Genomic DNA, 18,632 nt, shown 5'->3' with positions numbered 1-18,632 from the left:
GCTTCAGTCATGTCCGACTCTGTGCGACCCCATAGACGGCAGCCCATCGGGGTGCCATTGCCTTCTCTGAAGATACCTCTGCTGCTGCTGCTGCTGCTAAGTCGCTTCAGTCGTGTCCAACTCTGTGACCCTATAGACCACAGCCTACCAGGCTCCCCTGTCCCTGGGATTCTCCAGGCAAGAACACTGGAGTGGGTTGCTATTTCCTTCTCCAGTGCGTGAAAGTGAAAAAATAAAGTGAAGTTGCTCAGTCGTGTCCAACTCCTAGCAACCCCATGGACTGCAGCCCACCAGGCCCCTCTGTCCATGGGATTTTCCAGGCAAGAGTACTGGAGTGGGGTGCCATTGCCTTCTCTGGAAGATACCTCTAGTACAATTTAAATTGAACTATCCTTCACACTGGACTTATTTAGTGACAGGACTGGATTATATTTTACCACCTTCTTACTTATTATGGTAGATTGTATAGTTTCTCTCTCTCACTGGCTGTTGCAGAAAGCTAAATGTGAACTACCAGATGAAGCAATAAAATTCCTCTTCTGATAAAACTCCTATTCAGGAGAAAGTGACTAAAGGTCAAGGGTCAACAGTGGTTCAATATTTACTTCACCATGTGAAAACACAAGAAACATGTACAATCTTTAAAGATGAAGATAGAGTCCAAATAAAATCATTTTTAAAATCTTGTTTATTGTCATCGTTTACCATGAGGAGATGCAGTTTATTTACACCAGCAGCCATAGGGGCAAGGGGAATACACAGTTAGTTAGCAATCTGTATAGGATGGACTACTTATGCAAAAATAAGACTCTCCAAAACAAAGGACAATGAGTTTCACTATACTTCCCCAATGATCCCAGCATGCGACAATGCCAGGCAATGGCCCCTGGGCATGCGGTGATGGGAACTAATGTATGGAAGAAAAAGTCACAAACCACAGAAATTTGTAAAGAACCCCTCCCCCCCATACATACACACTCAGATACATAATAGAATTACAGGGTGAGCAATACACTTATGAGGAGATTAGGACAGGAATTCTGCTGTTAAGAGGAAAGATAGGTAAGCAAAGGGAGAGTTCCTAACCACTGTCAACTATATGGTAGGGAGAATTCTCTCCCTCAAAACGAAAATAGTCTATCCCCTCAGGGCACCTGTTAGACCTAGCCCACCTCATACTCAATCAGGGGGCCACTGCCCTAATAATGGGGGGGCAAAAAAAAAAAAATAACACAAACCAAGAGGGAGGTAATATGAACCAACCACTACTCAAAACTATTTCCAATTCTTCCTTCTAACCAGGAGAAAAGGCCAGAAAGGAAACAGTAATGTCACAATCTGAGCTCCCTCTCTGAAGTAAGAGTGGACCATGACCTTAAGTTTAGCCTGTTTCCCAGACATTATTATAGGTAGGCCAGAGTCTCGCTTAGACCCTCCTTTCCTTCTGCATCTCCTTAGAAAGAGATGTTTATTAAAAAGTCAAGGGCATGTAACCCCAAATTATTTTAGTTCTTGCCAAGGTCTGACTTTAAAAAACAGTTATTACAATTCTGGAAGCCCAATCTGTAGCTAGGCCCTGACCCTGAGCAGGACAACGCTAAGGGAGAATGCAACAATAAACAGCCTCGAGGCCCCATTACTATGCTTCCCTTACCCCTGTAGAGTGCAACCCAATCAGTCCAAGGAACAGTCCAAACAGTTCCTTCTGGGAGAAGGAAGGATACATGCACAGCAAGGGTTAGAGAAAATGGATCAGGACCTACTCCATTCCTGTGTGTCAGTCCTTTACTGCTGTTCTGCTCAGGTCCTAGAGGCAGTATCCAAGTGGAGGTGGGAAGATAAAACTTCTCAGAAAGTAAGACACAGCAGGAAGCCATACCAGCAAGGCAGTCCTACAGGAGAAATGCTTAGGTATGACACTGCTTATCATATACAAAAAAAAGTTACTTTCTCCTCCCATCCCAACCCCAATAGAGGGAGCCATAAGAAAGATTCTGCTCTCTCTCACAAACACAAGAAAACAAAACAAACTTAAAAGAAGTCAAGGAAAGGGAAACTGGGCAGGCTTCAGAAGCAGGAGAATCAAGAGATAAATTAAAACTGGTCAGCATTAATGAAGAGTGGCAGGCAGCACCCTGGGTGATGAGCTGCACCAGATAGGCAGTGGAGCAGGGACTGGAGGATGTGGGGCCGAGCCAGAAAAATGAGGCTGGGCCCCCTACTGGAGCACAGAATGAGGTAAGAAAACATTTCAAATAAAGCAGCACCGTTCCTGCTCACCTTGGGGGCTCCCACCCCTCTACACAGCATAAACTTCAATCAGGGAGTCAAGTGGAGACTAGTTTTGATACACAGCTCACAGTTCCCATCCTCCCCTACCCCATTCTCTAAAACCAGGGGGTTTCTGGGGGGCCTTTCCTTGAAAGGTCCCATCCTTCAAGCAACAAAAGGACAGCTCTTGTTGTCAGGAAAGTCCAAAGGGGACTGAGGGGAAAGCACTGCCCCATGTGAGAGGCAGGTGGTGACCGTCTAGATATTCACAACAAAACCCTGTGACTGCCCAACCCAAGGAACAGGGGTGTTCGATAGGATACTGCACAGTCAGATGAGAGATGACCCAGTATTGCTCCTTGGCTCCCAGCACATTACTGACTACAGTTGGAAAAGGTCCCCTCTGGGCTCAACTTTGAAAGCTCAGCCTCCTGGCTAGCCATGATGCTCTTCCGTAGTTCACTTCTGCCCTGAAAAGTGGGAGGCAGGTAGTGACCTGGCATAATAACCAAGTCAGACCTATAGACTGGCAAGGTAACTAGTGACTCAAGAGTAGGAAAATGCCCCACTGAACTGCTGTCCACAGCGTAATACATCCAGTTAAGAATCCTGCAGTTTGAAAGATCGTGCATAGTTGCAGATGGCCCTGCTACCTCCCCAAGGGGTCATTACTCAATCCTCAGCCTGCTTGGATAACCAAGTTGTCCATCTGCTAAGCCTATGCCACCACATGCGGTGCAAGAAAGCAGGCCCTGTTCAGCAAGATGCTAGCCCAAGTCCCCAAGTCCGTTGACGTCATTTTTAAATGCTGGACCTTTGGGAAACTGGTGACTTTAAGCTTTTCTTCTCCTTGCAGTCAAGACCACAGAGCTTCTCCTACAGATTTGGTCAGGAATTCTTTTTCATAGTTTTCCTAGACTGGAATGCCTAGTATCCAGCTCTCATCACTGACTTGCATCTGTCTTGAAGAAACCCAAGGCTGAGAGATCAGAGGTGTTGTCCCACTGCGGCCCAACGATAAAGGCCTGTCCATCAGTTATGTCCAAACTGTCAGTTACCCAGAAAGCCCTTGACACCAGGCAGACAGAAAGGCTGAGGAACCAAAGAACTTTATACGCTGGGTGCACAGCTGCTCACCTGCGCACCGGGGACAGTACAGGGTTCTTGAGGACTAGAAATCAACCGCGGCACGGCGAGCTGGATCCATAGTACAGCTCCTCCCGATTAGGATTTCAAAGCTGACCCAACGGAATACACTTATACAAGGATCTGAATTCCTAAATTCTCCACGTCGGGTTTTTAAAGGGTAGGATCTTCAATGGGAATTGGAACTTTTGTCTGATTTTTTTTTTTTTTTTTTGCTTTTTTCTACTTCGCTACCTAACTTCTCAAAACCACAGGACTGGTCTATGTTATTGTCCTGGTCACCCTCGGACTCTCACGTGGCGGCTACTGGAACTCTGGAGGTGAGCGTTGCAGCTGCTGATCAGGCCCATTCCCAGATTCTCCAGGAAGGGAGCAAAGCGGGAGGCGACACGCTCCTTTATCTTCAACTGGCTGAATGCCAAAATCCTTCACGTTACCAGTCTCTGCGAATTCCAGGTAGAAGTAGCCACACTTGACTGCCCGGTGCACCTCAAAGCAGAAGCCCAAACAAGAATCCTCTATCAGGTCTACGTATATCTCCTGAGCGATGGCCTCCAGCTTGTTAGTATCCAGGTTAGCCAAGGAAATTTCCTCCATTTTAATCTGTAAACGGCCGTGGAGAGAGCGCTCGGATTACTCACAGCTGCACCGGCGGCAACACGTCGGGCTCGGAGGGCCGCGCCTAGGCCTCTAGGCCTGTCAGGGCCGCGTCTTCAGCTGCGAGTGCGGAAGCCTCCGCCGCGGCAACGGCAGGAGAGCAGCAGTCAGCGGCGACTGCTCTGGAATCCCAGGTCCTTCCGTTTTTTCCGGCGTCTCCCCGGGGCTGGGACGTGCAGCTCGGGCTGGCCGGGACTCACCGCCGACACACGGTGTGGGTGCCGCTCTCCGCCGCCGCGGTCTCTTCCGCTCGCTGCTCCCGGCTTAGCCCCGCCTCCCCACTTCCGCTCCTCAGCTCGCCTGCGCACGGGCGGCGCGCAGACGCGCGGGGCTCATCCCTGCGCGCAGCTGCCTGGCAAGTGGCGTTCAGGAAGATGGGTGGGAAGAAACTAAGATATGTTAGACTTTCATTATCTGTAGTGGTAAAACGGTGCTAAGGATGCTATTTTATGTTATTTTGTTTACAAATTTAAGTATTCGCTATGGAATTCAGCACCTATGCTTGATCAATTCCGTCTTAAAAAAGACAGACGACAACTATGTGCATGTTCGTGGTATGAGCTCAAGTACAGTTTTAGCATTTGTTCTCCGGATGTTTGAAAATTGACGTGTAATTGACTTATAATCATTTATACCACTGCCCCGCAGTTGTCATTTAAATCCACTAGATGGTGCAAGGAAACAAATTACAGTATAATTTTTATCTTTGAGTCTTTTTTTTGAATGAAAAACTAGGCACTAAAGACATAATTCGTATGTATTGATCACATGAACCTAAGGCATTTATCTCATTTATGAGACCATTAAGCCAGTGACTGTAAGTAGATCATCATATATATCTCTAAAATAATTCAAAGAGAAAATTAGGAATATTCTCTGTTGAAGAGAGACGAAACCTGATCTACCTTAAATACTGGGATGGAGGTAAAGGAAGCCTTTCCTAAAATTCTGCAGCATGAAATAATGGGATCTTGAACCAGTATGAAAAGTGAAAGTATTCGTGGCTCAGTCCTGTCAGACTCTTGCCAACGTCATGGACTGTAGCCTACCAGTCTCCTCTGTCCATGGCATTCTCCAGTTAAGAATACTGAAGTGGGTTGCCATGCCCTTTTCCAAGGGATCTTTCCAACCCAAGGATCAAACCCTGAACTCCTGCATTGCAGGCACATTCTTTACCATATGAGCCACCAGAGAAGCCCTGCCTATCTGGGCTTAAATCTTAGATCCAACATTTAACAGTTCTGTTTCCTCATCGGAATAAAGCTAGTTCCTATTTAATGGTTAAAATTAAATGATAGTTTAAAAAAAACATTGTGACAGCTTCTTACATGTAAGCAAGTATTCAATCAGTGTCAGCTGTTTTAATCATATTAGTTATGAATTTGAATATAAGAAAAATTTCCTGTATCTTGTTAGTCTTTTGTACCCCCCCAACTCATCACTGTGAAATAGAGTGGCATCTTTTACCTTTATACTTTATCAAAATAGAGTTTTAGCCAAAGAAACAAAAACTTTAAAATTATCTATCTGTATCTGTCTGATTCTATAATTCCCTTTCCAGAATAAAGGAAAATATAGATATGTATCTTTCCAGACAGGTACAAATAAGGATTTTCTAATGTATATAATCATCAGAATACTACTAAATAGTTTTAGAATTCATTCATAGAATCACACTTTATATTTTTATGAGCAGAGGGTTAAGTATTAGTTTAACTTATTAGTTGATGAGTGTTTAGCCAGTACTTGTCCACATCAAATTTTTTTTATTGTGTATTCTATCACCTTAAAAAACACAAATTGACAGATATAGAGGATTTTGAAAGCCTAAGCTATTTAAGACCCATGCATGACAAAATTTTTTTTCTTTATGTAGGATGTAATTTTTTCCATTGTAGCCTTTGTGCAATGTATACATTTGTCATTCATAAACTGGTACCATGTTTTGATATAACTTGGAATCTGCATATTATGTGCTAAGCTATAAAATATGATTAAGTGCATACATTCTTGAGTCAGATGTCCTCCCTTCTACCAGTTACTATTTTTGTGAACTTGCCTTATCTACTTAACTTCTGTAAATCAGTTTTCTCATTGTAAAATGTCAATAACATTTTCATCATACAAGGTTGTGGTGAGATTTAAACTTGACAATGAATTTAAAAGTCTTCACAAAGTGTCAAACAAATAGTATATAATATTGTTTACCTACCAATTACATGCCTCGTTAGGTAAGAAAATACAGATATAAATACAATAATTTCCACTCACTCCTGTCCCATGCTTTCTTCAAATTTCATTTAAATCAATGATTCTCAGAAAATCTTCATGTGTATATAACCACTCAGAGATCCTTTTAAAATATAGATTATGATTCGTTAGTTCTGAAGTAGTACCTGGGTTTCTGCATTTCTAACATACTTAATGCTGCTGGTTCCTGAACAACACTTGGGTAACAAGGAATAAAAAGAGCTTGATTGTGGACAACTATTCTTCATATTGTTTTATTCCCATATAATTTATCTCACTGAATTATTGTGAGAACCTTTGCATACTTAATTTTGACAGAAGTGACTGTTTTTCTGCCTCTTAAGTCCTCCTTATATTGTAAAAGAACTCAAATTCTCAGTTTATTTAATGAAAAAATAAAGTTTATTCAGAACCTATGTGAGACCATCATAGTAATTAGAATACAAATAATCAGGACTAGGACTAGATTTATATTTCTTGTCAGTATTTTATTATATTTACTCTTAGAAAATGAGTGCTCTTATGACACTGAAAATTTGCACTTATGCTCATTACCACCTTGTCACCTCCTTCTACTTGTATCATTTAAAATTGCCTTGCCTGCCTGCTTGCTAAGTCGCTTCAGTCATATTCAACTCTTTGCGAAGCTATGGACTGTAGTCCATGAGATTCTCAAGGCAAGAATATTGGACTGGGTTGCCATGCCTTTCTTCAGGAGATCTTCCCAAGCTAGGGGTTGAACTCCTGTCCCTCCCTTACATCTCCTGCATTGACAGGTGGGTTCTTTACCACTAGCGCCACCTGGGAAGGCCCTAAAATTCCCTTGCTGCTGCTGCTACTGCTAAGTCGCTTCAGTCGTGTCTGACTCTGTGCGACCCCATAGACAGCAGCCCACCAGGCTCCCCTGTCCCTGGGATTCTCCAGGCCTTACGTCTTGTTAAAAATGTACTCAAATTCTTAATGTTAAATCAGTGACATATTACAAAAAAGAAATTAGAAAGAACTTAGTTCCATTCCAATTAATACGGTTGAAGGCATTTAAGCCTTTGGTATACAAATATTTTTAAAAGCAGAAACTCTCCATTATCTAAATCATTTTTCTCAATACAAAGCAAGTAACAGGGATTTGATTCTTCATAAATGAGTGATCTTCAAAGAATATATACATCATATATGATTAAAATATTTAGTGTACAAATTAAGGGAAGTAAAAATATATTGAAACCTAATTGTCTTTGATTATTCTTTTGCCATTCAATAGTCATAATGTCCTTTATTGCAGATGGGTTCTTTATATATTATCCTATGTTGCTGGTAATTCTCTGCATTGCTACATATTTTAGCTTGGGAACTCGTTGTTTGAATCTACTTGGTTTCCAGCAGTTCATGGGAGATAATGATATGACATCAGACTTAGTTGATGAAGGAAAAGAATTAATCAGATGAGAGAAGAGAAAAAGGCAATGGCAAGAAGAAGGTGAAAATAGAAGAAGAGAATGGAAAGAATGTTATGGACACAGTAGAGAAGATTCCACTGGAAACAGAAACGTTCATATTGACCCAAAAGAATCAAACTTCTCAGAAATGAGTGCCAACCGATCGACATCTGAATATACCAGGGCTAATAACAGGACTGAAAGGGACTGAATAGAACTTCTTCAGGATGCGGAACTTTTGGATTTTAATGCAGAAATGTTTACTGATGACCCTCTTGAATCTGAATCAGGAAGGTATCAGCCTGGTGGACGATACCTCTCAATGTCTCGCAACAGAATATTTGATGATATTTAAAGTCTGTAGGAATTTATGGAATAGCTAACCAAGATCAACAAACAAGTTCAGTCTTTATGAACATGCATCTCTAGAATTAACTACTGAACTCCCAGTGAAAAATGTCAGGATAAGAAAGATACTAAAAATTAATCAGATCTTAGTGATAATGGCTTATTATTCATTGAATATTGTCTTTATTTCTAATAGGATTTGTTGCATACCATTCCTGAAATGTCTTCCTTAGAAATACAGTTACAATGGAAGGATTTAATTCATGATAAAGATAGTATATGTTGAAAACATATAGTTCAGTTTGTTTCAGATTAATGTTTTCAGGAAAACTGTTTTAAAGGTTCAAGGAAGCCATAGTTATAACTGAATAATATTATAGTTTTATTATTGTGATTTACATATTCTTTCTAAAAAATATGTTGATCCTTTATTTCCCAAAAAGATGGAGACCTCAATAACAACCATATTTACAAAACCTATGTCTTAAAACAAGGCTTACTTACCAGACATAACTGAATGTAGAAAGCCCTTTTTCAACACTGTATGCAAATTAGTTATGTTTTTGCATGTATATTTAAGACTATACTTCAACTGATAGTGTTTGTGTCTTCAGCATGTGTACTTTAATCAGATGGTGAATTATTCTTTCAGTCTTTGGTAGTAACTGGAAGTTGTCTTATGCTCTTGGTATTGCTTTGTAAAAGATTTTCATTTCATAGAGGAGTGTTCACCTTTACCATTTAGCATAATGATTTAAGTGTTGATCATTCCCTTCAAGGAGAGTCATATTTTTTAATGGTAAATAGTGGGGTTTTGGTGGCTCAGACGGTAAAGCATCTGCCTACAATGTGAGAGACTCGGGTTCGATCCCTGGGTCGAGAACATCCCCCTGGAGAAGGAAATGGCACCCCACTCCAGTACTCTTGCCTGGAGAATCCCATGGATGGAGGAGCCTCGTGGGCTACAGTCTGTGGGGTTGCAAAGAGTCGGACACGACTGATCGACTTCACTTTAATCATAATATATACCCTTGGAGAATCAGCTCTTGCAAAGAGGAGCATGTTTTAAATTATTTAAAGGTTTCTCTTAGAGACTGAAATTCCATGCTTTTTTGTGTGTGTTCACATAAAACAAAGTAGTGACACAGTAGAGTGCACTCAGGGTTACACCTGGGAGCCAAAAGGCCTGAGTTACTGTCCTTTTTCTGCCTCTAACTTCTCAGATGATGGTTGGTCAGAAGGTGACCAAACATTTCACATTTGTGAAAAATAGACAGCTGGACTTACGTTTTCTGACTGGTCCTTTTAAAACTAAATTTCTGTGAATCAAGTATTCTGAGGCAATAGGTTTCACAAAATTAAGAGTCAAGTCAATTCTTCTTTATTGGTTACAAAGTTCAAGTGTTGGATCCTGGGTGTTTTCTTACCACAGACTAATCTGTTCACTGACCTCGGGCATCTTGAAGCACCCCACCATCTTTGGGTTAGGAGCATTGTTTGTCTTGAGAGCACCCAGTGGGTGCTGTCATTATCTTGCCTAACATCTGGAGGTGGAGCCTGCACATGGGCATTTTTAGTTGAAAATATTGTGACTCCTGTCAAATCCATTTTCACCTATAAAATAACTTGACTTGCTTTTCTGTATCTACCTAGGTTTTTAAGGTAATTGAAGAGTAAATCAGAGAGAGAGGTAACATTTGACCATATTGTCTTCTTTTATTAACAGGACCATGCTTTATGTCAGAAATAAACTATATAGTATGATGCCTTTTTGTCTATAATTTTCTGAAAGAAATATATGTGTGTCATAACTCAACTGTAAACATTCACATGTCCTTCGAGGCATGACCAGCTTGAAGTTTCAAATTCATCCTCTGCTGAAATCCATTTTTCAGGATTTGCATTTAAAACCTGATTATCATGCCTTGCATGAGATTCTGAGATGCTGAAATTTGATATTAGATAAGAGTGTCATGCTAAAATTGCAATGTCAAAAATAAATTTATGATTTTAATCTGCCCTACTAAACTGTGATATCAAGGTGACTTAGTGAATTTTGGCATTTATAGCAACTATGGTTTACTATCTACTAGGAAAAAAAACCCAAAAACTGTAATCCTGAGCTAACTCCAGTTAGCAAGCAGTATAGTATGCTAATGTGAAATAACAATTTCAGTATTTAGTATAACAGTCTTTCTTTAAAAAATGATCTTTTGATAGATCAATTGGTCAGCATCAGTTTGAACTATGTGAAAAGGCTCTCTGGAATTATTTCCACGTATTTGCATGTACAGGCAAATGTTAAACATATTTTTCAAGTGTTTATGACACTGCCCTTGAAGATTATAAACTATTTCTTAAATAAAAATAATTATTGCTGGCCCCTCCTTTTATGAGAGAGTCTGGCTGGTAGTGCAGAAAAGGCTATTTGTTTACCTTATATGTGAATCTAAGGATGGGCTCAGAAAAATGTAAACTCAAACAATGAAGATAATTTCTGATTAGGCAATACCATTGTGATATGGCAACAATTAACAGAGACTTAAAAAAACACCCTTATTTAATATAATTTCAAACTTACCGAATGTTGTGAAGCTATTACAAATAATATCTATATAACTACTCTTCATTCGTTTAATTAACGTTTTGCTCCTTTTACTTTCTCTCTCTGCTGCTCTACCTCCCTACCTTACTGCTGCTGCTGTCCCCTCCTCACTGAAGTTTCCTAATCACAAACTACTCTGAGCTATTATTTTTCCTAATCTATTTCGTTGGTAAATTGCAGCCATCATGACTTGCGTGCATGCGGACTCTTTTTGACCCTACACACCATAACCCACAGGATCCTCTGTTCATGGGGATTCTCCAGGCGAGAATACTGGAGTGGGTTGCCATGCTTTCCTCCAAGGGATCTTCCTGGCCCAGGGATCGAACCCACATCTCATATCTCCTGCATTGGCAGGCTGGTTTTTTACCAACTGAGCTATCAGGGAAAGGAAGAAAGTGAAGTCGCTCAGTCATTATCAACTCTTTGCGACCCCATGGACTGTAGCCTACCAGGTTCCTCCGTCTATGGGATTTTCCAGGCAAGAATACTGGAGTGGATTGCCATTTCCTTCTCCAGGAGATCTTCCCCACCCAGGGGTTGAACCCGCGTCTCCCGCCTTGTAAGCAGACGCTTTACCATCTGAGCCACCAGGGAAGCCCTAATTGACTATGTGTGTGCCTTAGAAACAGGCATCCTTTTATATCACCACAATAGAATGATCGAAGTTAGGATTTTCACTTGTTTAGGAAGTGACTATTGTTTTAAGTCTAAAATAAAATCCATTTTCAAATATTGTCAAATGTGCTAATAATATCCTTTATAGTATTTTCCCCCTGAGATCTAATCCAGTGTTATATATTGCCTTTACTTACTGTGTCTATTCAGTCCCCTGTAATCTGTAACAGTTATGTAGCAGAAAATCTTGAGAATAAAAGTGTATTGTATACAAGTTCAAAGACATTCCATTTCAATCTAAAATGAATATAATAAAAATATCTTTAAAGATATGCAATTTCCCTAATTATACCTTGATTATGGTAATAATGTGACTTAACAGATTAGGACTCTGTAGCGAAGTTGCTTGAAAATGAAGATGATAATTAAGGAAGGTTATCTACCAGAGTAAGTTTGCCATGCTGACATATTAGTGTTTTTTTTTTTTTTTTAAATAGATGCCTTCTGGAACTTCTGTTACATTCATTTTTAAGATATATTTAAGGGCCGTAATATTGATTTCATTCCTTCCCTGCTAACCTATGTACTTTAGGAGATTTTGAACTTGCTAACTCTAGTTTTGTCAAGCACAAAACTTTTCAGAAATATAACCCTCAAGGTTGATGAAGAGTTTCTGCTATGATATAAACTGTTGCTTGGGCCTGTCCTGATTAGTAAAACAAGTCTTTTGGTTGCTAGTTCTCATGAGAGTAAACCAATAGAAAGTAACATCTAAACAGGAATTACTGAAAAACAGTGGCTCTCTTTATTTAACCAATCTAACAGAAAAAGGAAGAAATTATAATAATATATTAAAGTCTGATTAAAAAAAACAACTAAGGCCAGAGATGTTAAATGAATTGTCCAACTAATTGTTGGCAGAATTAGAACTAGATGCTAAGTCTTCTAACTTCAAATTTTCTCTCTGTTATACAATGGTATCTCTAATATGTACTTTTTAATTTCAAACTGTCAGTAATGACTACTTCCTATAATGCATTTTGTAAAACACTTTAGAGTCATCATTAATATGTAATACATCAGAATCTTATTGCCAGGTGTAGCATGCACCAGTGGCCAAAAACAAAAAATTAAAAAAAAAAATGTTTTTGCTTATGCACAAGGGGCTAAAACTCATAAAGTGATGCTCTACACAATGTATTTTTTAATCTTTTTATGTTAGAACTTCAAAAGGAGTATATTTCAGATTAATAAACTATGCATTCCACAAAAAGATCATAAACTTAATTTAGAAATGTATTTTGAGAGTTTTAAAAATCAGAACTTCACAGAAAAGTTTTTACTGCCTAAAAGTGATGTCATTTTGAGAAGTTGTCCAGCAAATCGATACTAAGTTGTTCAGTGCAGCATTGTTTCTTTCTTTTTCCATAACTCTTTGGAACATAGTTCTAGTTCTCAAGCTACAGAGAAGTGTTCATGTAATTAATTGAGCATACTTTTTTCCTAACGACTAATGTCCATTAGGTTTGTTTTTGTTTATCTTTTCCCATAAAGAGCTGTCTCATATTTTCTTAAGTCAAGCTGTTAGACTGGTGGGTGGGATGTCTTTACTTCTTATAGTCCACAGACAGGCATCTGGCAATTGCCACCAAGTGAGAGATTAATTTTCTTGCAAATTATCCTGGTAAGGGTAAAATTAAAGACAAATTTAAGTACTAACATGAGGATATCTCAGAATCTCTCACAAATTAAGGTTTATTATTATTATTATTAAAGTAACTCTGATTTCTCTTTTCGGACTTAAACTCATTTTATATTACCTCTTTTTTTTTTTTTTTCCTTTGTTTATCTGAAACTACTCTTTGGTTTTCAGCTCTCAAAGGACTTCCAGAAGTTTGATTGGTCCCTATTGCCAGAGATTATTAGTTGTTTCTAGACCCACTTTTTTATATTTGCTAAAAATTAATTCTTACATTTTCTTACCTTAAGTGCACCAGTCCTCACTCCTTACGGACATCACCATCTACTTGTGCTCCTCATTTTCTTAGGCAGCGTCCAGTTCTATTAAAATTTTATTTCAGCCAGCTGTGAATAAATTCCTAACACAGCCCTTAAACATTTCCCTCTTACTTCCTGGCTTGTGTGGTTCTCGTGTGCTTTAAGTGCCTAGGCCTTGTATTTTGTAGAAAAATGCAAACATAGATGTGTGTACCATCACTGGCATTTAGCCAAATGCAATGTATATAGTATCTCCCTTTTTTTTTTTTAACGTACGTTTTTCTTTTATTCAAAAGATCATTCAAAAAATACCATATCCATAGATTTACTTTCTGTCATATAGCTGAATGTGTTAAGTGTTTGGAATTCCATTCTTACATTTAAAAGTCAGCTGGATTGCCCAGAAGTTTAGTGAATTTGTTTTGTTCTTAATCTTTTCCACATTGAAGATGTAAGTAAGTCATCTGAAAGCATCAGGTTTGATTACAACCACATAATGCATGTCTTTCTTTAGGTAAGTATTGGTGTTACACAAATAGTTCTTATCTCAGAAGCAAAGATAACAGGTGGAAGGAAGGACAGGAGGCAGAGTTCTGTGAATTGCTGAGACCTGGGGACAGGGAGAAGCCGAGGGCGGCAGCTAACGAGGAGCTGTCCCCTAAGCGCGCCGCCCAGACCTGGCTGCCCCGGCCCTCCAGTCTTGCTGGTGAGGCTGTCTCTTTCCCGGGGCTCTAGATGAGCCCAGACTGCTCCCAGTTGGATGAACTGGGACTCGGGTGCTGAAAAATGTATTCACACATAGGTGTCTGAGCTCAAAAACTGATAGCTCAGTTGGTAAAATTCCACCTGCAGCAGGAGACCCTGGTTCAGTTCCTGTTTGGGAAGGTCCACTGGAGAATGGATAGGCTACCCACTCCAGTATTTTTGGGCTTCCCTTGTGGCTCAGCTAGTAAAAAATCCACCTGCAATGTGAGAGACCTGAGTTCAATCCCTGGATTGGGAAAATGCCCTGGAGAAGGGAAAGGCTACCCACTCCAGTATTCTGGTCTGGAGAGTTCCATGGACTGGATAGTCCATGGGGTCACAAAGAGTTGGACACGACTGAGCAACTTTCACTTTCACTTTATATAGTAGATCCTTAATACTTTATACACCACCAGGATCTACTGCACAAATTTTAGAATTCAATTTCATTTTTCAGTATTAGTTAAATTGATATTTCATAACTCAGGTTTTTGCCTTAATATTCCTCAATGAACAAAGTGAAAATTTAATTCTTTAAAATAGAATAAAGCTCATTCTGTCTTATGGATCCATTGGACATATGTCCAAATCTAAGCTACATTATAGGATCTTGGTGATCTCATTTTTTCTCTATTTTTTAATGTTTTTCTATTTTATCATTAGAAGGACTATTTCATCAATAGTTATTAATTATTCCTAGTTAAGTTTTAAAATATAAAAATAAAAAGTCAGAGAAGAATGATGGAATAATCTAGATTCATAGGGATATGAGAATCATGAAGTTGAGACCAGTGTTTCTGTGAAAAAAGTTGCATTAGAACACAGTCACATGTGTATATGTATTGTACATAACTACTTTTGCTTAAATAGCAGAGTTGAGTGAGTAGTTGCACCTGAGACCATATGGCTTGAAAGCCTAAAATATTTACTACATAGCCCTGTAAGAAAAAGTTTGCTTATGCTATGTTTCTCGTGAAAGTGAAAGTTACTCAGTCGTGTCTGACTCTTTGTGACCCCATGGACTATCCAGTCCATGAAATTCTCCATTCTGTGAAATTCTCCAGGCCAGAATACTGGAGTGGGTAGCTGTTCCCTTCTCCAGGGAAGCTTCCCAACCCAGGGATAGAGCCCAGGTCTCCTGCATTGCAGGCGAATTCTTTACCAGCTGAGCCACAACGGAACCCATGTTTCTCTTAGAAGGACAAAATAATAGTGAAGGAATTATTGTTATCCTTGACTTTTGTTATTTTGTTACCCAACTGTTGCATTATCTTTCTAGAGGATATAAGAGAAACCTGGAGATACCATCTCTATAACCTGCTTTTAGCTTTTGTTGTTATTGTTGTTTAGTTGTTCAATCATATCCAACTCTGTTGTGACTCCATGGACTGTATGTGGCTCACCAGGCTCCTCTGTCCATGGGATTTCCCAGGAAAAATTACTGAAGTGGGCTGCCATTTCCTTCTCCAGGGGATCTTCCAGACCCAGGAAATGAATCTGCATCTCCTGTGTCTCCTGCCTTGCAGGCAGATTCTTTACCTCTGAGCCAATTTTTACTGAATACAACCAAGAAATCAGAATTTTTCATTTTCTAACCTTAATAGAACAGAGAAGAAAATTGACAGAGGACGATGTTTCACAATTATTAGGTGAATTGGAAGATAAATTCTAACAGACAAATAATAGTACTCTAATGTTGATGGTGAAATGGATCATGGATGTGAAATGGATTGTATAAGTGGAATCTTAGACAATGAGACAATAAGTGTTCAGATGACAATATTTAGATGAATTTTCTAGAATATCTGTGTGAACAATATATTTCCTAGAACAAAGAGAGTAGGTGATTTAATCCAGTTGTTATTAAATAGGAGAAACTTCATCAGGAAATGTTTTGCAGGAAGGACTTAGACTATTCTGTTTTGCTAAAATTAGGTGTTTTCATCTTTATTCATTTTTATGATGTTTGTATGCCAAAATTTACTTGTTACAAAAAATTTGTAATGTTTAAATTTGTTTTAAAATTTAGAATATAGTTGTTTTTTTACTATCTTTTTATTTTTGCCTCTGTGAATTATTTATTAAAGGACAAAATTATTTTTCAGGTCCATTGAATCCAGATAAAAAATGGTAGTGACAATTTTCTTGATCCACTGAAAGTTAAATATTAATGACAAAAAGAAGACACAAAAAGAAATGAACTTAGGAAAGTTATATTTAGTGGTTTTAATTCATAGTTTTTTAAAATTAGTGTGATAATTCTGCACTTTAAGCATTTGTCTTTCTCTGGAAGATAGCCTGTCTGCATCCCAAGCAAGTCTCAAGCATTCAACTATAAATACATTTATTGGCTTTTATAATAAAGCTTTCTTTTAAAACGTGCAAGTGGCATGTACCCTTGAAATAATTCTGTGCAGTGAGATTCTCTTCTGGTCAAACATAAATGCTCTCACCAACTTTCTTTAGATCAGAGGTCAGCTTCCCAGAGTTACTTTGTTTTGTAGTTTTTCCTTTGTGTACCTGCCTTTTCCCTTTATTTTTAATTTGAGCAGATATTTCTATATATTTGTTTTCATGTACTTACCTTTGGTTCTTGATAACTTTTCATCATGACTTTTAATTATATTTTAATGCACCTTTTTCCCTTAGACCCCAAATACTTGCTCCTCTATATCCCACATATATAAACAAAGCACAGCATAGAATATAAGAAAAGAAAAGATACATATATATATATATATATATATATACATATCAGTTCAGTTCAGTTCAGTCGCTCAGTCGTGTCTGACTCTTTGTGACCCCATGGACAGGCACGCCAGGCCTCCCTGTCCATTACCAACTCCCGGAGTCCACCCAAACCCATGTCCATCGAGTTGGTGATGCCATCCAACCATCTCATCCTCTGTCGTCCCCTTCTCCTCCTGCCCCCAATCCCTCCCAGCATCAGAGTCTTTTCCAATGAATCAGCTCTTCTCATGAGGTGGCCAAAGTATTGGAGTTTCAGCTTCAGCATCAGTCCTTCCAATGAACACCCAGACTGATCTCCTTTAGGATGGACCGGTTGGATCTCCTTGCAGTTCAAGGGACATCCTTCAATTATTATGAGCTATAATAAAAAGTTACATTATTTTTTAAACTTCTGTTCTTACACCTGAAATAATAAAGCCACCTTTTTGACACTGTACATATTGACAGTTGCTGACATGGGGGAGACAAGCCAAGTGAATAGTTTCAGGCTTAAAGTAGGCAGTTTACAAGTTGACAAACTCTGGGAGTTTGGGCAAACTCCGGGAGAGAGTGAGGAACAGGGAGGCCTGGCATTGTGCAGTCCATGGGGTCACCAAGAGTTGGACACAACTTAGTGACTGAACAACAAGCTGTCAAAGATTTACTCATTTTTTACAACTTTTCACTGCACGGAATCCATTATAATTCTATACAAATTACACTGTATTTTTTTTTTTTTTTAAGGGAACAACAACATAGAAGAAGACAAGAAATATGAGAAAGTTAGGAGAGATCTAACTGGTTTCTAATTTGATGCCAATAACTTTGTGTTAAGATTTCAAAAGATTAAATTCATTACATCTACTCTCTAGCATCTTTAAGTTATAAATTTTTCCATATTCATTTTTGCATAAATGGCAGTTAAATTGAGGGACTCTGACGTTATAGCCCGGGTTACTTACTATTTACACAACCCTGCACAATTTTAGTAACAGCTCAGACTTAGTTACTTTGTTAGTAAACTCAGACTTAGTTACTTCATCTTTAAAATGGACATTAATATAGTGCTTTCCTTATAAGGAATTGTAAAAGTAAAATAAAATATAAATTGCTTAAAACAATTTTGGGCATTAAGTATTCAGTAAGCATAACTTATTTTTATAGTGATATAGGACAAATATGGATCTTTGAATTCAAATGATTCTGGTTTTCAATCACTTATTCCTATATTCCATAAAGATTGAATCGTTTCTTTCTTTGTGTTTGGAAGTTAGGGTACAATGATAAAGGGATATGATCTTTCTTTCAAGGAGCTACTTAGTGGAGATAGAGGGATAAACATAAATTCATATAACTAGGGATAGCTGTGAAAAGAAGAGAAGTAAAAAGCAAAGGAGAAAAGGAAAGATATAAGCATCTGAATACAGAGTTCCAAAGAATAGCAAGAAGAGATAAGAAAGCCTTCTTCAGTGATCAATGCAAAGAAATAGAGGAAAACAACAGAATGGGAAAGACTAGAGATCTCTTCAAGAAAATTAGAGATCCTAGGGAACATTTCATGCAAAGATGGGCTAGATAAAGGACAGAAATGGTATGGACCTAACAGAAGCTGAAGATATTAAGAAGAGATGGCAAGAATACACAGAAGAACTGTACAAAAAAGATCTTCACGACCCAGATAATTACGATGGTGTGATCACTCACCTAGAGCCAGACATCCTGGAATGTGAAGTCAAGTGGGCCTTAGAAAGCATCACTACAAACAAAGCTAGTGGAGGTGATGGAATTCCAGTTGAGCTATTTCAAATCCTGAAAGATGATGCTGTGAA

At 38.7% G+C, this 18,632-nt stretch overlaps 1 protein-coding gene across 1 annotated transcript; it reads right to left on the bottom strand.

Annotated features, from left to right (window-relative positions):
* Window positions 1-670: 670 nt before the first annotated feature.
* Window positions 671-4,349, bottom strand: ATXN7L3B (ataxin 7 like 3B). Its single transcript, XM_019960185.2, has one exon. The coding sequence runs from the start codon at window positions 4,012-4,014 to the stop codon at window positions 3,721-3,723; it is 294 nt and encodes a 97-aa protein (XP_019815744.1). The 5' UTR covers window positions 4,015-4,349; the 3' UTR covers window positions 671-3,720.
* Window positions 4,350-18,632: the final 14,283 nt, after the last annotated feature.

The sequence above is a fragment of the Bos indicus genome, chromosome 5 (genome assembly GCF_029378745.1).
Source record: "Bos indicus isolate NIAB-ARS_2022 breed Sahiwal x Tharparkar chromosome 5, NIAB-ARS_B.indTharparkar_mat_pri_1.0, whole genome shotgun sequence".
In the NCBI taxonomy this organism is placed as follows: domain Eukaryota; kingdom Metazoa; phylum Chordata; class Mammalia; order Artiodactyla; family Bovidae; genus Bos; species Bos indicus.
Note: the sequence above shows the minus strand (reverse complement) of the source record. Positions and strands in the feature narration are given on the sequence as shown.

Excerpts from the sequence above, each read along its gene's own strand:
- ATXN7L3B (XM_019960185.2), bottom strand. The coding sequence starts at position 4,014 with ATGGAGGAAATTTCCTTGGCTAACCTGGATACTAACAAGCTGGAGGCC.